Source organism: Bos indicus, chromosome 25 (assembly GCF_029378745.1).
Source record: "Bos indicus isolate NIAB-ARS_2022 breed Sahiwal x Tharparkar chromosome 25, NIAB-ARS_B.indTharparkar_mat_pri_1.0, whole genome shotgun sequence".
Classification (NCBI taxonomy): Eukaryota; Metazoa; Chordata; class Mammalia; order Artiodactyla; family Bovidae; genus Bos; species Bos indicus.
The window spans coordinates 36,995,376-37,020,977 of NC_091784.1; the positions used below are offsets into that span (position 1 = coordinate 36,995,376).

Here is a 25,602-nt window from a genome sequence, read left to right on the forward strand (position 1 = left end):
ATTCAGTCATTACACAGAATCCTCTTCCTCTGCTATCTCTGGTCTTAATGCTCCACTCACCCCTAAACAAGTAGGTGGGAGTGCTCCCCACACAAGCATGTATTCATATGCACATATGTACACACATATGCATGTGCACAAGGGCTTCCATGGTAGCTCTGGCGGTAAAGAATCTGCCTGCCTGCAATGAAGGAGACCCAGGTTTGATCCCTGGGCCCAGAAGATCCCCCGGAGAAGGGATTGGCAACCCACTCCAGTATTCTTGCCTGGAGAATCCCATGGACAGAGGAACCTAGAGGGCTACAGTCCACAGAGCCACAAAGAGTTGGACATGACTGAAAATGACTAACATACACATACATGTGCTCACATATGCTGACACACTCAAACACATACATACAGACAAACACCTACACACATGCTCACATAAGAGTCTCTCCGCTGACCCAGGCTGTCAGAACTGCTCCTTCCCCTTCTCTATCAAAACTGCTGTGGAGGTGGCCTCATACTGGAAGCCCAGAAGGACTTAGTAGCCTACTAGGGGAAAACCTACTTGCTTGATAAATAACTCCTGAGAAAAACAGATGAAAGAGAGGTGAATGCTAGCTGAGAGCCATGTGTGTACATGTGTGTATGTATGCCAACAGGGACCAACGAGGAAAAGAGGGGCCATCAGAAAGACAAAGATGGAAAGAAATAGGGAGAAAATGGAGACACACCCCCTCCCGTACCTCTCCCTCCCTTCTTCCCTTCCCTGTCTCCCCGAGGTTATGGCAGAACCTTGCTCAGGAGCCTGAGAATGGCCACGTCTCCAAGAGTATGGCGCCCTCTCCTAGATCCTATTTGTAAAAGTAAAGGAGCAAGGGCGCCTTCAATCACCCCCAGGTCTTCGAATGGACAAGGAATCTCTTGTGTAGTCCTGCTCTCTTCCAGCCTGTCCCTTAGGACCAGCCTCGAGGTCTTCGCTCCCCTCAATCGCCTCCCCGCCACCTAAGGTTGAGGTGTCTGGCCCTTTAAAGCAGCGGCCCCCGGCCGGGTTATTGTCTCGCCTCTCAGCCAATCGGCGGCGCCATTGGGGGCGGGGGACCTGGCCTCCTGATTGGCGGTCCGCGCGCCCCGCCCCGCCCGGGATCCCGGGAGCTGTCCGGCCGCCACGGTGCTGATCCTGCCGCCGCCCACGGGCCGCGAGCAGCGCTGAGAGGGCACTATGAGCGGGGGCGTCTACGGCGGAGGTGAGCGAGCCTCGGGCTTCGGGATCTCCAGCCTGGCGTGGCCTCGCCCGAATCCAAGCGCCCCGAACCCACGCAACCCAAGCTCTGGGCACCCTGGGGCCTGTCACCTCTGCGATCGAGCGGTTCCAGCCCCGGGTTTGGGTCCTGCATCACTCCAACCTTCGACCCTCCTCAGAATGCTTGCGCGTACCCGGCCCAACCTCACCACCATTCAACCCGTCTCCGCCCGGCCTCTAGCCAGGCAAGGAGAGTGGCCTGAACAGGGCCACTGGGCAGAAAGGGACTTTGGAGTCTTGATCTCCCACTCCCAGGACCCTGAACTCCTGGCCGAGCTCCCACCTGACCCTTCCGGGTTGAAGGTGGCTCTGCCGGGATCTCCTCTCAGAGCAATCCATGGAGAGAGAGTTTGGGAGATAACCCCTCACAAGTTTGTCTCCCGCACAGATGAGGTGGGGGCGCTGGTCTTTGACATTGGCTCCTTCTCAGTCCGCGCTGGGTACGCTGGGGAGGACTGCCCCAAGGTGAGCCTTCCAGCCCCCTGCCCAAATCCTAGGGCTCCCCTCCAGGCTTCCCAGTCACCCAGGGCTCTCAGCGCCCAGAGAAAAGCTCTGCTAAGCGGGAATATGGGAGTAAACCCAGGGGGTGGGCTGAGGGCCCTGCAAGATATGGCTTTCTCTCCTGTCCATGCCCCGCTCCAGGCTGACTTCCCCACCACGGTGGGGCTGCTGGCCGCGGAGGAGGGGGGCGGGCTGGAGTTGGAGGGGGAGAAAGAGAAGAAAGGGAAAATCTTTCACATCGACACCAACGCCCTCCACGTGCCTCGAGATGGAGCGGAAGTCATGTCTCCCCTCAAGAATGGCATGAGTATGGGGCCCCCACTACCGGCTCCTGACACAGACCCAGAACCCACACCCCACAACCCGGGGCACAGGGCCCCACATTCACGGAGTATTCCTTGCAGCTGCCCAAGTCCCAGGGATGCCCTTACTACTTCCCAAAGCTGCCTGGTTTCTCACAAGGGTCCACCAGATTCCTGGGAAAGGGGGGATTTCTGCTGGACCTTGTCTCACTTCCCCTCCCCTGGACTTGGCTTCCCTCCTTCCTTCCTGTTTCTGGACCCCTGCCTGCCCACCCTCATCTCTCCACTGATGTCCTGGCCCCAGTTGAGGACTGGGAGTGCTTCCGTGCAATCCTGGATCACACCTACAGCAAACATGTCAAGTCTGAGCCAAACCTGCACCCAGTGCTCATGTCAGAGGCCCCGGTAAGTGCATAGTCCAGTCCCTAGTCCAGCCCTGGGGTGGGACATTCACCTCTCCTCAAGCCATTAATCACTCCTCTTTCTTTTTCAAACTTTCCTTCCAACTCTGTCAGGTTCAACCACTTTCCTCTCTCCCTGTGTTAGTCTCCATGCCTCCTTCTCTTCTCCTGCTCTCTCAACTTGCCTTTCCCCCAGTCATCCTTACACAATGCCCCACCCCCCAAGTCCCTGTGTGACCTTTTAACTGAAATTTTTGGTCAATGTTATATACACCTATATAGAATCAATTTTATTTATAAACTGCCATGCATAGCCTCTTCCTTCTATTATCCCTTTTCCAGAGACAATTGCTTTTCTCTCTTTTAGCTTTTTTTTTTTTTTGCCATTACCTTTTATATCTCTAAATATAATAAATCACTGATTGTGAATTTTTCTAGCTCTAGGTATTATCTATGGGTTTCCCACTATAGAAAATGAGCACTTAGCTCTCTTTCCTCCCCAACCCAAACCACACACATTTTTTTCTTACTTGAAGTACTGTTGCAGTTTAGGGTTGTTTTTTTTTTTTTAAGATTCAGTATTTATACTCTTATTATTATATATGCTAATCAGGCCTGAGACAGGCAATAAACTATTTATTTTCCTCTCTTGTGCAATTATTTGTTTTCTCTAGCACTGAAAATTTTCTTTGTTTTTCTTCATTTTCTATCTACTTAATAATGTGACCTGAAATTATTCATCAGTTATCTTTATCTTTCCTCAAGATATTAATTGCTTTAGGTGTTCCATCAATTTCAGCTTCAAGAAATCTCTCCAGGAGCCTACTGACCTGTTCTGTTGTAGACTAGTTAGCTTCTATGCAGAAGGTGTAGCTATAATCCTTACATCTCCCTTCACCTTCATCTTAAGAAAACACTGCCCCTCTCTCCTGTATTACAAGTCCTGTTTCCTGTGGATCATTACTCTTTTCTTGATTTTTTCCCTTGTTTTCATGGAGCACATCTTCCAGTAACTGCTTTAGAAAGGACATAAGAAGTAACCTTTTTGAGGCTTTGCATGTCTAACCTTGAATGTATAGTTTAGTTAGGTATAACGCTCCAGTTGGAAATAATTTTTCTTTGGAACTTTTTTATTAAAAAATTATTTACTTGGCTGTGCTAGGTCTTCATTGTGCCCCATGGACTCTTCAGTCTTTGTTGTGGCGTGCAGGATCTTTAGTTGTGGCAGGCATTTACCAGAGATTGAACCCGGTCCCCCGGAATTGGGAGTGCAGAGTCTTAGCCACTGGACCACCAGGGAAATCCCTTTTTATGAAATCTTGAAGGCACTTATTCAATGCCTTCCAACATCTACTGTTGCCATCAAGAAAGCCAAGGTCATTTACTTCCCGATCCTTTGATGTAACTTATTTTTGTTTCTGAGAGTTTGTAAAAGTTTCACTTTGTCCTCAGTGTTTTACAGTTTCACAATATTATATTGGTTTATTTTTGTTCATGGCTCTGGACACTCAATGTGTCTCTTTAATTTGGAAACTTATGTCTTTCAATTCAATTAAAAATTTAATTACTAAAAAAAATTTAATTACTTATTTGTTGATTTATTTCTTTCAATTTTCTCTGTTCTCTCTTAGGAAATCCTATTATTTGGATTTTGTACCTCCTAAACTGGTCTTCTTCTAATGTTTTCATCTTTTATATTTTATGTATCTCTTTCCTCTAATTTCCAAGATATTCCCTCAATTTATTTTTCAACTCTTCTATAAAGCTTTTAATTTCTGCTCCTCTATTTTTATTTTCCAGGAGCTCTTTCCTGTCCCATGAATGTTACTTTTTATTCATCTTTAAAAAATATTTATCTGTTTGGCTGTGTCAGGTCTTAGTTTGTAGCACATGTTACAACATGTGGGATTTTTAGTTGTGGCATGTAGAATCCAGTTCCCTGACCAGGGATTGAACCCAGGTCCCCTACATTGGGAGTGCAGAGTCTTAGCCACCGGACCATGAGGGAAGTCCCTCGTTGTGCTTTTGATTTGCATTTCTCTAATGACCAAAAATGTTGAGCATCTTTTTATGTGTCTGTTGACTTTTGTGGGTTTATGGTTTTCTTCTTTTCTAATTCTCCCTTTATTATAATTTTGCTGGGATCTTGGGAGAGAATAAGGGCTTCCCAGGTGGCACTAGTGGTAATGCAGGAGACTATATTACCAATGCAGGAGACTTAAGAGTTGCAGGTTCAATCCCTGGGTCAGGAAGATTCCCCTAAAGAAGGAAATGGCAACCCACTCCAGTATTCTTGCCTGGAAAATCCCATGAACAGAAGAGACTTGTAGGCTACAATCCATGGGGTCATAAAGAGTCAAACATGACTGCCTGCATAGCCTGGGAGAGAATAAAAGTAAATGTTTGTATTCAATCCAACATTTTTACCCAGAAAGATGTTCTTTTTCAGCTTTCTTATCTCTGAGAGGATTAGAGTGGGAAAGAGGGATGTACTGGGGTCTTGTTGGGGGGGTTGGCCTGAAGTGTGTATTGCACAATAGAAAGCATTGTGCTAGGAGTCAAGAGACTGTGACTCTAGACCCAGCTCTACCAAGAGCTTTCTGTGTGATCTTGGCCAACTTCCTTCTCTGAGTTTTATTTTCTTCAGTTGGGTTTTAATTGTGATATTTCAAATTCTTTATAGTTTCAACATTCTAAATACCTATGAGGGTCAGGGGACCTGACCTCTGTCCTCAGTGCAAAACAGGTCTGTGTATGTGGAAGGTGTATACATAGATTGGTGCCTTTCATTTCCTGAAACTTCCCCTCTTGCACTTTCTCCCCAGTGGAACACACGGGCCAAACGGGAGAAGCTGACGGAGCTGATGTTTGAGCAGTACAACATTCCTGCTTTCTTCTTATGCAAGACAGCTGTGCTTACTGCGTATCCTCTGGGTTAAGCTGCTCTGTGAGAATGGAGAGTCAGGGTGGAGTTTGTGGTGCATTGAGATGGAGGCTGGGCCTGATTCTATGGAGATAAATATCCTAGATGGGCAGACACCCCCCATCCCCAAGCCCCATTAGTGCAAAGAGCCCTTGGGAGCTGAGTGCTTTGTATCTTGGGGTGGCCAGACCAGTGGTCCTTTCCCATTCCTTGGATCAGGCTGAGCATGGAGAGTTGGGACAAGTAGACAACGGGAGCTGGGGCTGGAGAGAGAAGGGAAGGGTATATGACACTGAGATGTTCCCTTCCCATTTATTTTTCTAAAAGGATCAGCTTTCCATAGTACTCTGTGCCAGGCACTGGGGCCATATAGACCCTCATTTCAGGGATCCCATGGGACATAGAACTAAGACTAAAAAGAGAGGCTGGATATTCAGAAGAAAGGAATAGAGGAATAAAGTGTGATTCAGATAAGAAAAAAGTGGCAAAGCGTCTCAGCTGCCTTTCTCTAGCAAATGAGTCACAAGCCAGAGGGAGAGATTTGAAGACTGGGATTGGGCTGGACCTAGGAAAGTAGAGAGTAGGCCAGATCAGCTTCCAGCCTCCTTGTTCACTGCTGCTGGCTCTTTGACCCACCCTTCCCGTACCAGCTTTGCAAATGGACGCTCCACAGGTCTGGTGCTGGACAGTGGGGCCACCCACACGACAGCCATTCCAGTGCATGATGGCTACGTCCTGCAGCAAGGTGGGGCCTCGATAGGGGTCGGGGGCACCTTGAGGGACCAGGCAATGACACCCCCTCCTTTCCAGGCATTGTCAAATCACCCCTGGCAGGGGACTTCATCTCCATGCAGTGCCGAGAGCTCTTCCAGGAAATGGCCATTGACATCATCCCACCTTACATGATCGCAGCCAAGGTGGAGCCTCTGGGATGTCCTGGGCACTGACCCTATGACAGTCAACCCCCTGACCCATCAGATATCAGGGTGGGGAGCAGCCAGGCCCCAGGAGGATCCTAGGCCCTCAATTTGCAATTGAGGCATCAGAGATCCAGACAGGCTGAGGGACATGGCCAAGGTCCCACAGCCAACTGCTAGAAGGATGTGTGTATGAGGGCCAGTGTGGTGGGTTCTGGGCTCCAAGAGACCCAGGTTCAAGGTCTGCTTCTGCCACAGAAGAACTGTGTGACCTAGAGCCTGAGACTACAGCTCCTGAACCTCAGTTTCCTCCCCTGCAAAGTGGAAAAACTGCATGTAGGGCTGCCGCAAGTATTAATTGAGACCCTGCATGCAAGGGATCCGCACGTGGAACATGGGTCAGTAAAAGGCTGTTTCATTAAGGTCTGGCTTCCTACTGGAATCTCCAAGCCATCGATGTTCTCTGACCAAGGCCTTTTAGATTTCTGTACCGACTGCGTGCACAGCATCCATGGGGTGGGCTCTCCCCATTCTTTCTCCTCTAATAGGGAAGGGGGAGAAACACCTTTTCTGGGCAATAGAACAGAGAACCCGGTGCCCATTAGCTGCAGAGCTGGCAAGTGCTGGGGAGGCAGATGTGGACAGGGCAGGTTGGGCCAGTATGGGATGCAAAGGGTGATCGCAGGCTGTGCCCCTACAGGAGCCTGTACGGGAGGGTGCACCCCCAAACTGGAAGAAGAAAGAGAAGTTACCCCAGGTTTCCAAGTCCTGGCATAACTACATGTGCAATGTGAGGCACTGGAGAGGGTCCCCGGAAACCACCCCTCCAGCTCCTAATCCCTCCCTCACCGCCCTTCCCCACCATGAGCAGATGGGAGGGACAGAGGCCCTGCAGGTGGGGTGGGAGTGGGGCCTGAGAAGGGAGCCCAGCCCTCACCATGTCCCTGGGCTCTTAGGAGGTGATCCAGGACTTCCAGGCCTCCGTGCTGCAGGTCTCAGACTCTCCCTACGATGAGCAGTGAGTGGGGCCCAGGGCTGGGATGGGGGGTGGGAAAGGGGAAGGCCTGGGGCTCTGGGGGTCCTCTGGTCCTTCGGGAGCACCCCAAGCAGAATCTCACTCCTTCCTGGGCAGGGTGGCTGCGCAGATGCCCACAGTGCACTACGAGATGCCCAACGGCTACAACACAGACTACGGTGCAGAGCGGCTCCGCATCCCTGAGGGCCTGTTTGATCCCTCCAATGTCAAGGTGGGGCTGGCTGGAGTCCCTGGGTCCCGGGGCTGGGGGGAAGCTTAGGATGACAGGGGTCTGGGGAGAGGGGACAGAGGGCCCAAAGCCCAGTCACCTTTCTCCACAGGGCCTGTCGGGGAACACCATGTTAGGGGTGGGCCACGTGGTGACCACCAGCATCGGCATGTGCGACATTGACATTCGTCCGGTGAGGCCCAAGCCTGCATCTGGGTGGAGGGGTCCAGGAGAAGTGGGGGTGTGGGGGCCAGGGCAGGGCCGTGGCCTGACTGTTCACTCTTCCTCCCTGCTCTCAGGGCCTCTACGGCAGTGTCATTGTCACGGGTGGGAACACGCTCCTGCAGGGCTTCACTGACAGACTCAATCGAGAGCTTTCCCAGAAGACTCCACCGGTAGGAACCCACCCTTGGCCAGGGCCCTGGGCCAGCCCTTCAGCACCAAGTCCTTCCTCCTTCCCACACACTGAGCCAGTATTCTGGCCACCAAAGCGGCTCCTTCCCGCTATGGCCTCCCCACTCCAAGCCCTGTCCCTTCCCACTTCCCAGAACCAGATGTCTGCTTCCCCCAGCCCTTCTTTCTTCCCAGAGCATGAGACTGAAGCTCATCGCCAGCAACAGCACCATGGAGCGCAAGTTCAGCCCCTGGATCGGGGGCTCCATCCTGGCCTCACTGGTGAGAGGGGAGGGCCCTGGCCTACTGCTGAATGTGGAGTAGATCCAGACCGCCCCACTGCCTTGCCTACCGCCTCATTCGCTCATTGTTTATGAAAGGGCAGTCAGTGCTCCCAGAAAGGTGAATGCAATCTCAGGACACAAAGCAGGAAGTGGAGGACAGAAAGCTGGACAGGTTGGCTGGGATGAGATTGTGGTGATCTGTGTGCCAGGGTGAGCCCCTAGAGGTTTGGGGCAAGGTGATCTGACGGCCACAGGCATGTCTGAGAAGGTTATGTCCGACAGGAGTCTTTGGGGATGGGGGTATGAGCTGAATTCAAGGGGACCTTGACGGGAGGCTCTTTCTATTGTCCTAGAGTCACGGGATGGGTAGCAGTGGGCATAGGGTGGTGAGCAAGGGACAAACCAAAGGCAGCAGTCAGGGTGGTTCTGCGGCGGTAGGTGGGGAATTCAGTCTGGAGCAGCTGCTGGGGCGGGGGCAAGACATTGAGCAGAGAGGTAAAGATGCAAACTGCATCTGCCGGATGTCAGCCACACAGAGAGGGACAGCAGGGTCATGACAGGACAAGGAGGATATCGGCTAGAGGCAGTGCCCCCAAAGGGACAGAAGCAAGGGTCGGAGTGACAGAAGACTGACCCCCTGAAGATAGCTCAGGGTTGGGAGTGTCAGTTGCACAGTCGTGGCAAGCCTCCTGTGCACCTAGGCAGACAGCCCGACCTAGTCCCTGCCTTCGTGCATGGGGACAGCCGGGAAGCCAAGACAATCAAACAGGAGGTCACCACAAGGTGTGGGGTGTTCCTTCAAAGGAAGACCTGATCTCATTCAGGGATCAGGAGGGGCCTCTAAGGAGACTTCAAGCTGAGATGGAAGAGTGAGAACTCAGGAGGCAAAGCAGGAGAGAGAGTGTGTGGCCCCAGGGGAGAGCCCGGCAAGGCCACAGGCAGGGGATAGGTATTGTGGGGCCAGAGTTGAGGAAGCTCGCCTGGGCTTCCCTGTGGCACAGATGGCAAAGAATCTGCCTGCAATGCGGGAGACCTAGGTTTGATCCCTGTGTTGGGAAGATCCCCTGGTGGAGGGCATGGCAACCCATTCTAGTATTCTTGCCTGGAGAATCCCCGTGGACAGGGGAGCCTGGAAGGCTACAGTCCATGGAGTCACACAGAGTCGGACACGGCTCAGTGACTAAGCACACAACCTGGGCTGCAGAGCAGAGAGTGGGTTGGAGAGGGCTACCGTGGTCTCCACTGTGACCCGGGGTTGCCAGCAGAGCGGATGTGGGGAAGAGAGGGTTGGAGCTTATCAGAGGTCTGACTGAGAATGTGGGCACTGTTTGGATACGAGAGGTAAGAAAGAAAGGGGTCAAGGATGAGACCCAGGATGCTGGCCGCTGATAGTGCTATCCGAGAGAAATGTAACATGAGTCATGTATGTCATTCAAAATTGCTTAGTAGCCATATTTTTTAAAAGTCCAAAGAAACACATTAAGTTTTAAGAATATATTGTAATTAATCCAATATGTTCAAAGTATTGGCTTCCCTTGTAGCTCAGTTGGTAAAGAATCTGCCTGCAGTGCAGGAGACCTGGATTCGATTCTTGGGTTGGGAAGATCCCCTGGAGAAGGAAATGGTGACCCACTCCAGTATCCTTGCCTGGAAAATCTCATGGACACAGGAGCCTGGTGGGCTGCAGTCCATGGGTTTGCAAAGAGTCGGGCACGACTGAGCGACTAACACACTTACTTATTCAAAGTATTATCATTTCAATATGTCATCAGTATAAAATTTGAGACGTTTTACATCCTCTGGATTTAGTCTTCAATATCCAGTGCAGATTTGACACCGAGAGCACATTTCATCTTGGATTAGCTGCATTTCAAGTGCTCGATAGCTCCATTTCAAGTGTTCCACATGGCAAGGGGCCACTGGATTTGGACAGGGCAACTGTAGAAGGCGAGAGAGACCAAAGAAGCAGGTTTGAGCCAGGGCTGGACGACGATGGTGACAGCAGTCATGGATACATTGAGTGTGTGAGGTTCCAGGAGACACTGAGAACCAGGTGTGCGAAAGACAATTGAGAATTTGGGTCCGGGAACTCAGCACTGAGCTCTGCACTGGAAACTGGAGATGGTGGGAAGGGTGGGGCTTTGGCACGGTAAGCAGAAGCCAAGGGAGAGGTGACATGGTCCGGAAAGGTGTGTCCAGAAACAAGACACACACACTAACTTTCAGGCAGACGAAAGTAATCATAGAGACGGTACAGTCTAAAGTGCCGGGGCTGGCGGACCGTATTTCAACGGGGGTTGGGGTGGGGTGCCAGAGTAAAGACATCATCCCGACCTTGATGTTAGGTGGTGTCAGAATGGTGAGGAGGGTGGAGGAAAGATTTTTCTTGGGAAGGAGGGAGACTTGGCATGTAAAGCCTGATGGAGTGACAGGGTATCTGGTGGAGAGGGGATATGGAGTGTTGGAGCGCAGGTTCGCTGGCCTGCAGCTGGAAGGTCCACCTCCCAGCTCGAACCGCAGGTGCTCAGTAAATGCTCAGTGAATGCATCGGTGATTGAACGGTATGAAGCGGGTATCCGCCCTCTGAATACGAAGGAGGAAACAGGGAGATGGGGCAAGTTGGTGGTTGCAGGGGGAATGTGGGCTTGGGAGGGGGAAGATTCCGAACCTCCACGGGTGGAGTGTGGGGAACCTGCTCTCCCTCCCTCCTGGGCCTCCCTGACCGCCCTCCCGCCCCACCCACCCAGGGCACTTTCCAGCAAATGTGGATCTCCAAGCAGGAATATGAGGAGGGCGGGAAGCAGTGCGTGGAGCGGAAGTGCCCCTGAGGGCGCCCCCCTCCCCACCCACAGGCCGGCCCGCAGCCGTGGGGGAGGGAAAGCGAACGGAAGGAGACGGTTTCCCCCACCTCGGCTCTGCAAGCGCAGGATCGACAGCCATCCCCCAACGCTCCCATCACCCCCCTTTTGTTCCCCTCCCCACTTGTCCTCTTGATTGTGAAGTTTCCGGGTTAAATGGAGTAAACATGTTTTAAGAAAAAAAACGTTTGGCCTCTTTGGGGGTGGGCAGTTGGAGCAGGAGTCTGGAGAGAGGAGAAGGGAGGGCCACACCTACCTCCATTCGGAATTACACGCTGGACACTGGGGCGAAGTCTGCGGGCGAGGGCAGAGCCGCGGGATCCCGGAGGCCTCGGGTGTCAGAGGGGCCGCAATTCAGGGACGATCACGAAGCGAGTACCGGTTAGAGACGCTCAATGAGGCCGCAGAGGGAAGCCGAGTTGGGGGATGAGGCAGCCGAGGCGTGACGGAGCCGGGAGGCAGCCCCGGGGGCGGGGCGGGGCGGGGCCGGAGGTGGACCCCGAGCGGGGCGGCGAGGCCGCGATTAAGCTCCCCTGGACCCACAGCTCAGGTGACCCGGTCAGCGCCGTCTTTTCCCGGGGAGTTAGGTGGTGACAAGTGTGGGGCAGGGACTGGGGCACTGGTTCGCCCCAGCAGCAGCTCAGAACTTCCTTCCCAGCTTGGGTAGGAACCGAGGTTCCCAGGGAGACCCAGACACCGGCTCCTTGAACCCTATTCCAGATGCCGTTGTGCTGGGTTCCTCCGCGGGGCTGGGGGACCTGCGCTCTCGGCCTGGAATTGTAGGTAAAATTTAGCAGTTTATGTCTGTGATGTGTGTTCTGAGGCCTCCAGGCCCCAAAAAGATGGAAACCCGTGTGGTCCAAGTCCTTTGGCCACCAAAGAGGCGCGGGTGCCCACGGAGGACCATAAGTTGTCCAACGTCACCCAGCCCTGCCCACGTCTCGGTCAGGACTTTCCACCGATGCCTGATGGGGCATCGATCCCCGACTCCAGGCGGGACACCCACCCTGGAACACTCTCTGGTCCTGCCTGGCCATGTGCTCCTACCTGTGCACCCCACTCCCCAGCAGCTGGCAGGAGCCTAGGGCCCCCTTTCAGATAGACAATGGGACAGACCAAACCCCAGGTCACACTTCTGTAGCCCCTTCAGCTGGGATCCCCTGAGTCCAAACAGGGAGAGCAGCTAATGTGTTCAGGGCGTGGGTATTGGGGATCCCGTGAGGCCAGTGAGGAACGGGCAGAGGTGTTTGTGGTAAGGAGCTTAGGAGAGTCCCCTAGGACACTGGGAGGGGAAGAAGCAGGAAGTGGGAGGGACCATCCATAACTCCACCCTCCCTGGCCATCTGCCTCCCTCCCCCAGCCCTGATGGGAACTAAAGGCCAAAGTCTGCCCCAAAGTCAAAAAATTGATTGTTTTGCAAGAAAGGGGCAGGAGTGGAACTGTGGAAGGATTGGCAGGGGAGGGCAGAGCCCCACGTCCGTCCTTTAGCCTGGGCCGGGGAGCCATGTCTGGAACCCTGGACTGAAGCCAGGACTGTGCCCCCACCCTGCTAGGGGGGGAGGTGAAGAAGGGCCTGGGCTCAGGCTGCCTGCCAGGACCGATAAGGGGCCTCTTGGGGCTCCCACAAACGGTTTATCACTGGGGTGGGGGACAGCCTGCAGGGCTCAAGAGGGGGCAGGAGCATGGAGCAGCTTGGGGGTCTACTCCGAAGAGCGGTAAGATGGGGCGCGGTTGGGAAACCCTTGGCCTTCTCTCCAGGTCCTCCAGCCCCTTCCCCAACTCCTCCCATTCCCATCTCTAACTCTCCCCTCCAGCCTGCCTCTCAGGACCCTCTTCCCTGCCTTGTGTTCATGGCACCCCAAAGTCACTATTATTGCCAGATTCCTCCCCTTCCCCAATTTCATGCACACCACGCCCCCACAGCAAAGGTTGTCCCCAGGACCCTCTCAGACCATCTACAAGCGTGTGGAGGGCAGCCAGCAGGGACGCCTGGAGGAGGAAGAGGAAGAGGGGGAGGAGGGGACTGAACCACCGGCCCACTTCTTCCCAATGGAGCTGAGGGGCCCTGAGCCCCTGGGCTCTCGACCAGCTCGGCAAAACCCTGGACTCTGGGCAGCAGCAGGACGAAGAGCGGCCCCCTACCTGGTCCTGACAGCCCTCCTGATCTTCACTGGGGGTGAGAGTCACCCCCACTTCCACTGGAGGGTCTGGGCTTGGGGGGATGTCTGGGGCCCAGGGAAGGGCACAAGGAGAATCACCATCTTGCCACCCACCAGCCTTCCTCCTGGGCTACGTGGCCTTCCGGGGGTCGTGCCAGGCATGCGGGGATGACGTCATGGTGGTCAGCGAGGACGTAAATGATGAGCTGAGCCCAGACTCTCACCAGGGCACGTTGTACTGGAGTGACCTCCAGGCCATGTTTCTGCGGTTCCTGGGGGAGGGTCGTCTGGAAGACACCATCAGGTGAGGATCAGCTTGTCCCGTTGGGCCCTCAAAAACCATCATCCGCTCATCTCGAGTCCTCCTCGCCCAGGACCTTGAGTCCTGCCACCTGCCGTCCTGACCTCCCTGTTCAGTGGTCCTGGGAAGGGTGGCAGGCATTGGGGGGTGGGGGGGGTGGGGCTTCCAGAAATGAGACTGCAGAGGGGATATTTAGGAGCCAAGGGAGCTGACTGAATAAGCACAGGGGGGGGTCCAGCCTCCACCTAAGATGTGGGACAGACCCAGGAAAATCTTGAACAACACACTGAGGAGGTTTTGACCTGTGGCAGTGGGGAGCTCTGGGGGGTTCAGAGAAATTGGGATTTAGGGAACCAGAAAAAGAAGCAAATGCATTTGTGGGCAGAGACTGTCTCTCAATCTGGGGGGGATGCCATCTCTTGTCCTGCTGAGGTCAACTTTTCGTACTGGGAAGGAGCTGCCACCCAGTAGGTCCAGAGAAGATGTCAGGAATCATTTTTTCAGTGGATTCTCCTGAGTTATCCAAGTTGAAGATCATGTAATCTATATTTAGTGAGAGATGCATAGCTTCTTTTCAAAAGGCTTATATCTTTTAGGTCTTTTTCATTTCTTACTGCATTGGAGAAGATATGAATTTAGGTAATGATGATAATACACACCCTTGCCTATTTCCTAACTTTCATGGGAATGTTTTTCTAATACTTTGTCACTGTGTCCATGGCGAAGTGGCTTAAGGGCTCTTAGCTCCCTGACTAAGGGGAACTGAGGGGTTGAACCTGGGCCCTCAGCAGTGAAAGCAGAGTCTCAACCACTGGACCACCGGGGAATCCCCCCATTCAGCTTTTTAAAAGTGAATTAAGGAAGTATCCTTCTATTCCTAGCTTACTGAGACTTTTTTTTTAATGATCAGAAAAGAGGAACAAGAATCAAAAATTTTTTCAAACATTTTTCCAGAATGTATTGCAGCGATCACACGATTTTTCTTATCTAATGTTTATGTAGTCATTTGTATTAATAGATTTCTTTGTCTTCATGAGATCAACATAAACTTGATCGAGGTGTATCATTATTTGTTGATACATTGCTGGATCCATTTTGCTTGAAGATCTTAAATCTACGGCGTCAGCAACATGCATGGACTTTTTTTTTTCTTGAGCAACACTTGGTAGTCTGGGTACAGCCTGAGTAAGTGGATGGTTTGACAGGTCTAGGGTGGGGTGTGGCACTGTGGATGCCATCAAAGGGCAGGGAAGCAAGAGGAAGGCAGTGAGAGGGAGCAGGCAATAGGTGATGTATGCCTCTAGGCTGGATGGGGAAGGAGGGAAGCCGGGGAAGAACTGATAGATATGGAGAAATCAGACAGCATGCAGTGTCCAATGGGGTTGAAGAACAGGTATGGTGACGCTAAGGGAGTGAGTTTCAAGCTGAAAAGCTCCAGTCAAAGAGTGAGATTCTGTGTCCTATTTATCCTGGAGTCTCCAGCACTGACCACTCTGCCCGGCACTTAGTAGGTGTTCAGTAAATCAGATCAATATTCCAAAGATGGACTTCTGGGGACAAGATTCAGGATGTGGCCGGGGAAGTGGCTGGCCAGATGCCAGAGTTCTCACTGACAGTGGATAAGTGACCAACTGGCTAGAAGATAAGAGCCGTGGTGAGGAGGGACAAGGGATGGGGTTACTGGATGGGCACAGGCTTCAAAGGAAGAGAGTTTCACCTGTGGAGAAATGGCCAGAAATGTGCGCAGTGGAGCCAGGAGCATGCGTCCTCTCTGGGCTCTGGTGGTATGAAAGCCTGGGCTGCCTTCTTCAAGTGTCCCGCAGGAGATGTGGCTCCCCAGGGGACAGCCAGGTTTCTGCCAAGGCGAAAGGTAGAAGGGGCACTCAGTCTGATCCCGAGGAGGGAGGACTTTGTTTGCCAGGGAAAGAGCTCAGGTGGAGCTGGTTTAGAGAGAGCTCACGTAGGGTGTTGGGGGTGGAGGTGGCCCTGGCACAGCTGAGATGGACGATCAGGGAGCATTCAGGTAACGGCAGGCTGGCTAGCTAAGTGGTGACTGTAAAGTGACCCCAGCTTCCACCCGCAACTGTGGTAGAAGGTGTCCCCGCAAGGCCCAGCTGGAGGAGGAGAGGGATGCAGGACCCTCACCTCTGCCTGGAGAGGCCTTTGGAAGAAAAGTGTTTCCACGCCAGGGGCAAAGCGCAGACCAGTGCATGTACATGTGGAGGGGACAGTAGATAGATTGGTGGTGTGGGTCATTTGGCCTGCCCCAGGGAGAACCTCAGGGATGGTGGAGAGGACCCCTGACCATCAGAAGCTGAGGCGTAATCAGAAGAAAGTCCTGGAGACCCTGGTAGTCATGGCAGGAGAGATTTAAGAGCCCCTCACTGCCCAGGGCTGGGGCCATCCTACACCTCTGGCATCTTTCCCTGCTCCGGCCCTCTCCTCCAGGCACTCAGATGTCCCAGCCCCTGCCTCCTCCAGCACCTCAATCCCCGTTCTCCCTGCACAGGCAGACCAGCCTTCGGGAAAGGGTAGCCGGGTCGGCCGGAATGGCAGCCCTGGCTCAGGACATTCGCGCTGAGCTCTTGCGCCAGAGGCTGGACCACGTGTGGATGGACACGCACTACGTGGGGCTGCAGTTCCCAGATCCGTGAGTGCTGGGCTGGGGCGTGGCGGGGTGGGGGTGGGGCTGTCGGCGGGGCGCTCACCACCCCGGCTCCTCAGGGCTCGCCCCAACACCCTGCACTGGGTTGACGCCTCTGGGAAGCTCGGGGAGCAGCTGCCACTGGAGGACCCCGACGTCTACTGCCCCTACAGCGCCACGGGCAACGCCACGGTGAGTCTGCCCGGTGCCCAGGATGGGGCGGCCTGTCCTCTCCCTGGACGCGCCTCACGGCCTCCCCATCCTCCTCTCCCCAGGGAAAGCTGGTGTACGCCCACTACGGGCGGCCGGAGGACCTGCAGGAGCTGCGGGCTCGGGGTGTGGAGCCGGCGGGGCGCCTCCTGCTGGTGCGCTTGGGAGTGATCAACTTTGCCCAGAAGGTGAGGGCTCCCGGAGGATGGAACCTGGGGCAGTGGAACGGGGAGGGTGCCCGCTGGGGAGCCCGAGCATCGGATGGCGGCAAATGGGAAGCGTCCAGGAAGCTGTCCGAGGGAGAAAAGGGAGAACCAAATGGGCTGTAAGAAACTCTGTGGGAACAGAATCAGGAGGTTGGGGTGGGGAACAGAAACAGGAGGGAATACGGGGCTTGGGAGTTGCCAAGGCACTGAGGGAGCGCGGAAGGTGAGGTCCACCGGGTGCCCACAGCTATAGATCAGAGGCCCTGCCATTCCACTTTTATTTGCATTTTCTTCCCTTCTAAATCTGCTTTTTCTGGGAGAAGGGGTCCTTTAGTCACGTGCCTTCCCCAGGTGGCCAGTGCCCAGGACTTTGGGGCCCAAGGAGTGCTCATATATCCGGACCCGGCAGACTTCTCCCAGGGCCCGCACAAGCTCAGCCTGTCCAGTCACCGGGCTGTGTATGGACATGTGAGTCTTGGGGGAGCTGTAGTGCCTTCCTGGGGCCCCTAGGCTGTAGCGCCCTGCCTAGGATGATGCTGGCATGCTGTTCTGGAAGCTTGGCCCCCAGTTTCAGTTTGGGCACCCCTCTCCCAACAGGTGCACCTGGGGACAGGGGACCCCTATACGCCTGGCTTCCCTTCCTTCAATCAGACCCAGTTCCCTCCAGTCCAGTCCTCGGGTCTCCCAAGCATCCCAGCCCAGCCCATCAGTGCGGACATTGCCTCCCTCCTTCTGAGGTGAGGACCATGTGGAGACCAGGAGGGGAGGAGGCAGGGAGAGGTAGGCTGCAGCTAGCTCATAAGGTGTCTTGGGTGAGCTAGAACAAGACGGGGCTCTTCTGGGTGGGCACAGCCTCCTGCCAGGGGCCACTCTTTGGTGAGTGGAACTCCAGGTCATATGACACCCTGTGCTGGGCACCCTTGAGCAGGATACAAGCTGCACAACTGTCCAAGGCAGCCCTGGCCCCTCAGCCAGGGCACAGATGCAGAGAGCTGGAGCCAGAGGGTGGGAGGGAGAGAAGGAGTGAAGGGGGGATTTTGGACTCATCTATAGCCTGGGCCTCTCTGCCACTAATTCCTTCTGTCCCACCCCTTTCCAGGAAGCTTGAAGGCCCTGTGGCCCCCCAGGAATGGCAGGGGCACCTACCAGTCTCCCCTTATCGCCTGGGCCCTGGGCCAGGCCTGCATCTGGGGGTCAGCAACCACAGGGCCTCCACCCCAATCAGTAACATATTTGGCTGCATCGAGGGCCGCTCGGAGCCAGGTGTGCTCGCTTGCCCAGCATCACATGCACCCTGCCGGGGAGGGGGGAGAGGCTGGCAAGTTGGGCCCGGGCTGGGACTGAGAGGGGGTGGGTGGCAGTAAGACCTCATGGTCAAAGCTGTCTAGAGACAGAACAGGCAGCTCTGCACAGTAGTGAGTTGCCTAGCACCAGAGGTGAACCAGCCTAAGTTGGATGATGTTAGAGCATAAAAGGGAGGTCAGACCACAAAAGACAAGCCTTTCAAACATAACTTGATGTGGATAACAGTCAGGAATCAGAGTTCTTGAGCTGAGGAGTATGGTACCTAGCACTGGAGGAGCGGCACATGGAGGCCTGTGATGAGGCTCCGATGAGGATGCTGGTGGTGGGAGTGTGAGTGGGAAGGGTCAGAGAGAGATTTAAAAGGGGAAAACTCTATCAGGACTCAGTGAGGGACAGAGGGACATGCTGATCAGGGAGATAATGGAGTCCAGAATGACCCCAGGCACCTCGATGAAGGAGCAGACCATCCGGGAAGGGCCAAGGGGAGGAGAGGCACTCTTTAGGGACAGCCAGGATTGCAGGCTGGGGCTGCGGAGATCTGAGGGTCCTTGAGAAAGGGACCCTCCCAAGGTCGAGGGAGAAGTCTCTGGGTTCTGCCCACGTAACAGGTGGGCCCCCAACACCCCTCCCCCAGATCAGTATGTGGTCATCGGGGCCCAGAGGGATGCGTGGGGCCCAGGAGCGGCCAAGTCCGCTGTGGGGACCGCCATACTGCTGGAGCTGGTGCGGACCTTTTCCTCCATGGTGAGCAATGGTAAGGTCAGGACCTGGGCCTGGGCTGGGCAGCTGGGGCTGTGTGGCCTGAGCCAGGATGGGGCAGAGAGGCAGTTAGGAGCACAGGCTGGAGGGTGGCCACTGAGACCTGGGCTCCAAACCTGGCTTCCCCCAGGCAAGTCACTTCACCTCCATCTCTTCACTTAAACATGAAAGTAAGTCCTTAGTGAAGACTAATCCGGAGATGCCTTATGCAAGCAATCCCCATCACTGATACTGCTGAGTCAGGGCAGACCCAGGTTAGATGGGCTGGGATGGGGGCTTGATGGGAGGGAAGGAGAGACCCCAGGGGACCAGGACCGAGGAAGACAAAGAGGTGGGGGTCTTTGCTTGTCTCCCCTAGCCAAGCCATCCTCCCCCTCCCCTCCCACTAACCACCCCCCCACCCCCGCTTCCCCCAGGCTTCCAGCCCCGACGAAGTCTTCTCTTCATCAGCTGGGATGGTGGTGACTTCGGGAGTGTGGGCTCCATGGAGTGGCTGGAGGTAACCTGGGGTCCTGGGCAGGGAATCAGGCCATGGGGAGAGGTGGGGAGGGGGCAGGAGGGGTAATTCGCATTCCACAACCCTCACCCACAGGGCTACCTCAGCGTGCTGCACCTGAAAGCCGTGGTCTATGTGAGCCTGGACAATGCAGTGCTGGGTGAGCGGGGAGCAGTGCCACCACCTGGCCCCCATCGGGTGCACCCTGCCCCTGGGTGCCAAGCCTGAGGCCTGGCATCCCTCCCTTTCCGCAGGGGATGACAAGTTTCACGCCAAGACCAGCCCCCTTCTCATCGGCCTCATTGAGAACATTCTGAAGCAGGCAAGAGCCCGGCCAGGAGCAGGGGATGAAGGGAAGCTGCTGGCCGCTAGAGCCTGACCCGTGCCACCGCCCCCAACCCTACCCCCAGGTGGACTCTCCCAACCGCAGTGGGCAGACCCTCTACGAGCAGGTGGTGGTCACCAACCACAGCTGGGAAGCCGAGGTGTAAGTGGGGTCGAGCAGGGAAGAGAGCTGTGTGTGTAGGGGAGGGAGGGGGGAACACGTGAGCGACCCTGAAGTCACACGCTCCCTCCTGCCCCTCCCGCCCCTCCCCAGGATCCGGCCGCTGCCCATGGACAGTAGCGCCTATTCCTTCACGGCCTTTGCGGGGGTTCCTGCCGTTGAGTTCTCCTTCCTGGAGGTGAGACTTCGGGCCCTGTCCCAGAGCGGTAGCCCCTGGGCCTGCGCGCACCGTGCCCGCGACCAGCACCCGCTCCCCGCCCTGTCCCGGCAGGACGGCCCGGCATACCCGTTCCTGCACACAAAGGATGACACCTATGAGAACCTGCACAGAGTACTGCGGGGCCGCCTGCCCGCCGTGGCCCAGGCCGTGGCCCAGCTCGCTGGGCAGCTCCTCATCCGGCTCAGCCACGATCACCTGCTGCCCCTCGACTTCGGCCGCTACGGGGACGTGGTCCTCAGGCACATCGGCAGCCTCAACGAGTTCTCTGGGGACCTCAAGGTTCGAGACGCCAACCCGGCTCAGGGTTTCTGGTGGGGTGTGGGGAGCGACGCGCCACATCCCGTGAACGTGCCACCCGGGCCAGGGAGATCTGCCCCATCTCCCCCTTGGTCTAGGGCCCCTCTGCCAACCTGGCCCCTTTACACCCGCCCCAGTCACTAAGCCCTTGGGACCCCGCTGGCACCCGCCCGGCCGCACAGGGCTTCTCTCCATTCCTTCTGTCCCCCTATACCCCCCACCCCACCCCTGCCAGTCCCAGGGTCCCAGCCCCATCCCCCCAGCACCTGGACCCCCACCCCCCGACCCTAGGCCGGGGTCCTGGCCCCTGCCGCCGGTCCCAGCCCGTGCCTCTGCCCTCAGGCCCGCGGGCTGACCCTCCAGTGGGTGTACTCGGCGCGGGGGGACTACATCCGGGCGGCCGAAAAGCTGCGGAAGGAGATCTACAGCTCGGAGGAAAGCGACGAGAGGCTGATGCGCATGTACAACGTGCGCATCATGCGGGTGAGGCCCAGCCCAGCCCGTCCGCCGCCGGCCGCGCCGCCCCGCCCTCTTCCGGCGGCCCGGGGTCCCTCCTCAAGGCCCGGGTCCCACCTCCGGACCTGGCGCCTGCGCCCTGCCCTCCTCCCCTCGCTTCGCTTTCTCGTTGTCTCTGTCGTCCCGGCGCTGCTAGTCCTAGACGCGCAGTCCTTTGCTCACGGGCCCGCCAGGCTGGAGCCACCGCTGAGGCGGGCCGGCAAAGTGATGAGACACGGCGCGCCAGCCCCTTGGCTACAGTTGCCCGGCTACCGCAATTGCAGAACTAAGACAAATCGCGCTTCCTCCGGTTCCCCACTGCCGACCCACCCCCTCCCCACAAGCATGTCCACGGTGGGCCACAGTCTTACGAGGTGCAGGATTATGGCTCGGGAGGTGCAAAAAGCTTAAGAAATTCAGAGCATAGAGAGCCCTCTTACTTCTGGTGAGATGGATGAACCCCAGAAAGGCTGCCTGGAGAAGTTATGTGAAAGTTATACAAGATTATTATTATTCCCTTGCCAGTCCCTCTTGCTTTGAATACTTTGCAACCTGCACCCCATCTGCAGTTCTAACCCCTCTTCCATTTCCTTACCCCAGGAACTCAACTCTGCAACCCTTTGAGTGCCTAGAATTGAGTGCATAGGGGCTGTGGGTGTGGGGAAAAGTCTCTAGAGCAAAATGCTAAGCAGGGCCATCCTCAGTGAGTGTGGGGTGAACAGGGAACCCCATATGCATGCGCGGTTTGGGGATGCTGTGTCTGGCCTTTGCAAGGTCTTGTTCTTTCTCTCCCCCTTCCCCCCCCCCCCTTCCTTTTTCTGTCATACTGTCTTTATGTTCACAAACCCACCCCTCTTGCTCTTTTGTCCTGGCTCCTTTCTCTTGGATTGGACTTGGTTTATTTTCATTAACAGATCTTGCTCTAACCCCTACTGTGCTAGGCTCTAGAGACACAAAAAGACACCTCCTCCCCCTGAAGTTGCCGTGTGCTCCCCAAGAGATAAAGGCCATCTGGACACGATTAGGCCATAAGAAACGATTCATACTCAGAGCTGGAGAGTAAAAGATGTAGGGCTAAAAAAGGAAAAAAAATAAAAGAGGTAGGGCGTCAGAACCTGAAACAGGGCTGAGCCAGACCCAGAGAACTTCGTGGCTCTAAACAGGGGTTGGTAAACTACAGCCACCAGGCCAAATTTGGTCTGCCATCTGTTTTCGTAAATCAAGTTTTATTGCAACACAGCCATGCTCACTGGTTTTCCTATTGTGTGTGGTTGCTTGTGTGCTACAGCAGCAAAGTTGAGTAGCTGCAGCAGAAACAGTATGGCCTGCAAAGCCTAAAATAGTTACTGTCTGGCTTTTTGCAAGAAGGAAAAAAAGTTTGCTGACCCCTGCTTTAGACTATAATATAGGTCTTGAAGAACAGACAGAACTTGGGTTGGTGCCGAAAAAGGATGTTTCAGGGTGGAGAGACCAAGAATAAGGGCATGGCAGTGAGACAGGTCTGGCCTTCTTTGGGGGCAGGGCGTGGACCAGCAGAGCCAGAACAGAAGCCCTGTGAAGGAGAGGAGGGGAGTGGGTTAGGGATCAACTTTGGGGTTTGGGTTTGGGGGGTCTGGGGCATCAAGGAAATCTGGAAGATTTTTAAGCAGGCAGGTGATGTGAGCAAAGTGGAATTTTAGGAAGGTCTTGACCAGACTGTGATGGCTTGAAGAGGGAATGAAGTTAGTAGCAGCTGAGCTTTTGGTGGGGGTGGCAAATACCACCTGAAGTGAGACATTTGGAAGGAAAAATGGACAGGCTGGAGGCTTCCTTGGCAGCTCAGTAGTTAAGATTCTGTGCTCCCAATGCAAGGGGCACAGGTTTGATCCCTGCTCAGGGACCTAAGATCCCTGGATGCCGCCCTTCAAAAAACAACAATAACAAAACCCCAAAACCTTCCCCAAGTGATTCTAATGTGCAGCCAGGGGTGAAAACCACTGTATTATAGGTCATGAGAAGAGCAGGAAGGTGGAGGTCAAAACTTGGACCTGCCCACAGGTGGGAGGAGAAGGAACTGGAGCCGCTGGCAGAAGGGTGGGAGAACTGGGCTAGGAGCGAGGCCGTCTCATGAACAACATATGAGTCAAGAGGGTGAGGACCCAGGGTCAGGCACTTCCTAAGGGCCGGCCTGTCCCCTTGACCTTTGACTCTGGGCTGTGGACATTCACGGAGGGGTGCAGGAATGACAGGGGTGTGGAGAGGTGAGGACGATAGACGGTTCTTTGAGGCTTTGAGCAGGGAAGTGAATGGGAGAGGAAGGAAGGCTGGGAGTCCTAGATGCAGGATTGGAGGCTCAAGGGAGAAAGAAAGGGATCCAATCCGAAACACGGTGGGAGGGCGCATCCTACCTGACTACTGGTGACGTCATTTACAGGTCTTTCCTGATTGGGTAGCTAAAAGGAGGTGGGCCTTAAAGAGGCGGCTCAACAGTATTGACTCAGCGCGCTGGAGGTCCCAAGGTGGGTCTGGATCTGCGGTTCAGACTTCGACCTGGTCCCCTTCTCGGCGCAGGTGGAGTTCTACTTCCTGTCCCAGTACGTGTCGCCGGCCGACTCCCCGTTCCGTCACATCCTCCTGGGTCGCGGAGACCACACGCTCCACGCGCTTCTGGACCACGTGCGGCTGCTGCGCGCTGGCGGCCCCGGGGCCACCTCCTCCCAGGTGGCAAGGGGCCTGGGTTTCCAGGAGAGCCGCTTCCGGCGCCAGCTGGCCCTGCTTACCTGGACGCTGCAGGGGGCAGCCAACGCGCTGAGCGGGGACGTCTGGAACATCGATAACAACTTCTGAGGCCCATGGCGGGGTTATGGGGCGGGGGTTGGGAACATGCCCCTGCCCCCTGGCGAGAGCCCTTGGTCTCTATTGAGCGCTTCCTGGGTGACAGAGATGCCTGTGCACCACCTCCCATTGCTGACTGATTTATTAGTCCTTACAATAACTCTCAGGGGCCCAGCGATGACGCCAGCGCAGACACCCCCACATCCCAGACCCAGGGTAATAGTAGGTGAGCAGTGCCTTCCATAATGGGATGGTCATACTGTCAGTTAATCAGAGAGCAGCATCTGCTCCTTCAATCACAGACCCTTCCTCTTCAGGAGAGGGGGTTCCCCCCAACAGCTAGAGACCACTATGGAAGGTTTTGTAAGCCCTGGGACCTGGCCATCCTTGGTAGGAAAGACTGCTGGGACCCTAGCGTTATGGCCAACACGAGGCCTGTAGTGGGAGGGGCTGGCGATTGAACCTCAATAAACCACCTGTGGCATCTGTTGTTTATAGCACTTGTATGTGGCCTCCTTACCCTGGGGAAGGGTTGAGCAGAAGAACCCAGAGAGGATGCACGTTGGTCTCCACAGGGAAAAGAGCTCCTTCTAAGAACTAAGGAAGCTTCCTGAGGACATAGGAGGGTCTCCCAAAATAACCACAGGTTAGGGGACTGACTGACTCTGTACTTTATCCTGGAACCAGGGACAGCTACATAATTTGCAAGGGCTGGACAAAATGAAAGAGCGGAGATTCTTGTTCAAAAAGCAAAAGCAAAGCTTTTTCCTTCCTTCCACAGCCTCTCAGTCTGTCATGGTGGTTCTTCATTTGTTATTTAATGTCCAGATCACTCAGACAAGGAAATACTCTGGGCAGATCCCCACAGGCACGCAGCGTTCTGCCCCACAATTTGCTACAGACAGCACACGTGCCCTAACCAGAGCCAAACCCAGACCTGTGCTGGCACCCAGTCCCTGCTGGGAATGGAGGGTGACAACTGTGAATGGGTGGGGACAGGTGAGAATCCATCGGGGGTGGCAGGACCCCCAGCATAGGCTCCATTGCCTCATCAGACTGCACTTCCAAAACTTAAGTTCAGAGATAAAGTCATTAAAAATGTCAAGATAGAGACTGCAGAGCACTAACTCCCAAGTATGGTGGCCCCTTTGGAGCATAGCCTTGTGAGACTGCCATGGCTACACAGCCTAGAGTGGCCCAGCCTGGGACCTCTCTCCCCTCCAGGGTCCCCTGTGGCCCCTCGTTGAACAGTGAGGAGGAAGCTGCAGGAGGGCAGGAAATTCCAGGTGCTGCTGGCACCCTTTTAGCTTTAACCGTGGGCTCGGGAGGCTGCGGCCCTGGTTCTCATTTCCCGGCAGCTCCATAAATCCTAGGGCCTGTCTCTCAGGCTCCTCATCCTCTTTTGTTCCCAGGATGGTGTGAGAGGTCCTAGCCTGCTCCTCACAGGCTGGGAAGTAAAGGCTTCTTCAGTTACAACTCAAGATGCCCCTAGGTTCCAGGATGAAGCTGCGCCCTCCTTAGCCCCTGAGTCTGACTTTGTGGACTCTCAGGAGCCTAGACCAGGGGTCAGAAGCCTCCTTGACTCCTTGCTTCCCTGACATACCATCCGGAACAAATTTCCCAAAGTTGTCTCTCGGCCCTCTCCACCTTGTCCATTTGCTCCTGTTGGTAGACAGGTAGGTAGGCCTGGATAAAACGGTCCCCATCCTAAGGCCCGAAATCTGTAAACGAACATCGCCTTACATGACAAAAAGGACTTTGCAGGTGTGATGAAATGAGGATTTTGAGATGGAGAGTGCAAATTCATATGTTGAAACCTTAATCTAGTGCCTCAGAATGTTTTTGAGGGCCTTGAAAGAAGCGATTAAGTTAAAACAGGGCCATCAGAATGGGCCTAATCCAATCTGACTGATGTCCTTGAAAGAAGAGGAAACCGGATGCAAGGAGAGACGTGGGATGGTGTGCTCAGAGGGGAAAGGCCATGTGAGGACCCAGGGAGGGGGACGTCTGCACGCCAAGGAGAGAGGCGTCAGGAAAAACCAAACCTGCCGACACCTTGATCTCAGACACCAGCCTCCAG

General features: G+C 55.0%; 2 protein-coding genes and 1 long non-coding RNA gene across 6 annotated transcripts; 2 read left to right on the top strand and 1 right to left on the bottom strand.

The window, feature by feature from the left end:
- The first annotated feature begins 1,124 nt into the window (after positions 1 to 1,124).
- ACTL6B (actin like 6B) lies at positions 1,125 to 11,290 on the top strand. Its single transcript, XM_019988281.2, has 14 exons — positions 1,125 to 1,232; positions 1,677 to 1,753; positions 1,931 to 2,096; positions 2,396 to 2,496; positions 5,318 to 5,415; positions 6,066 to 6,160; positions 6,226 to 6,332; positions 7,033 to 7,122; positions 7,289 to 7,350; positions 7,465 to 7,579; positions 7,689 to 7,769; positions 7,876 to 7,971; positions 8,165 to 8,251; positions 11,001 to 11,290. Exons 1-14 carry the CDS (start codon positions 1,208 to 1,210, stop codon positions 11,079 to 11,081), a joined length of 1,281 nt encoding a protein of 426 aa, XP_019843840.1. The 5' UTR covers positions 1,125 to 1,207; the 3' UTR covers positions 11,082 to 11,290.
- On the bottom strand, positions 9,733 to 11,672 carry LOC109578780 (uncharacterized). The gene is made up of 2 exons (XR_002183736.2): positions 11,368 to 11,672; positions 9,733 to 10,191 (listed from the first exon to the last, which is right to left on the bottom strand). It is a non-coding gene; the product is annotated as an uncharacterized lncRNA (long non-coding RNA).
- On the top strand, positions 11,643 to 24,017 carry TFR2 (transferrin receptor 2). Of its 4 annotated transcripts, none has more exons than XM_070780142.1 (19): positions 11,643 to 11,661; positions 12,766 to 12,826; positions 13,035 to 13,287; positions 13,388 to 13,574; positions 16,081 to 16,221; positions 16,296 to 16,407; positions 16,491 to 16,613; positions 16,983 to 17,099; positions 17,229 to 17,368; positions 17,731 to 17,894; positions 18,571 to 18,690; positions 19,112 to 19,194; positions 19,288 to 19,351; positions 19,446 to 19,513; positions 19,602 to 19,678; positions 19,790 to 19,874; positions 19,968 to 20,195; positions 20,556 to 20,696; positions 23,259 to 24,017. In XM_070780142.1, the coding sequence occupies exons 2-19, from the start codon at positions 12,794 to 12,796 to the stop codon at positions 23,532 to 23,534; spliced, it is 2,412 nt and encodes an 803-aa protein (XP_070636243.1). In that variant the 5' UTR covers positions 11,643 to 11,661; positions 12,766 to 12,793; the 3' UTR covers positions 23,535 to 24,017. The 4 variants fall into 4 exon arrangements, with proteins under 4 accessions (XP_070636243.1, XP_019843839.2, XP_019843838.2 ...); XM_019988280.2 differs by lacking the exon at positions 11,643 to 11,661 and adding an exon at positions 11,700 to 11,890; XM_019988279.2 differs by lacking the exon at positions 11,643 to 11,661 and adding an exon at positions 11,745 to 11,894.
- Positions 24,018 to 25,602: the final 1,585 nt, after the last annotated feature.

Excerpts from the sequence above, each read along its gene's own strand:
- TFR2 (XM_019988280.2), top strand. The coding sequence starts at position 11,832 with ATGCCGTTGTGCTGGGTTCCTCCGCGGGGCTGGGGGACCTGCGCTCTC. Across the intron at positions 17,895-18,570 it reads CGAGGGCCGCTCGGAGCCAG|ATCAGTATGTGGTCATCGGG; the intron begins GTGTGCTCGCTT and ends CCCCTCCCCCAG. Across the intron at positions 19,352-19,445 it reads CCTGGACAATGCAGTGCTGG|GGGATGACAAGTTTCACGCC; the intron begins GTGAGCGGGGAG and ends CCCTTTCCGCAG.
- ACTL6B (XM_019988281.2), top strand. The coding sequence starts at position 1,208 with ATGAGCGGGGGCGTCTACGGCGGAG. Across the intron at positions 1,754-1,930 it reads CTGGGGAGGACTGCCCCAAG|GCTGACTTCCCCACCACGGT; the intron begins GTGAGCCTTCCA and ends GCCCCGCTCCAG. Across the intron at positions 2,097-2,395 it reads TCCCCTCAAGAATGGCATGA|TTGAGGACTGGGAGTGCTTC; the intron begins GTATGGGGCCCC and ends TCCTGGCCCCAG.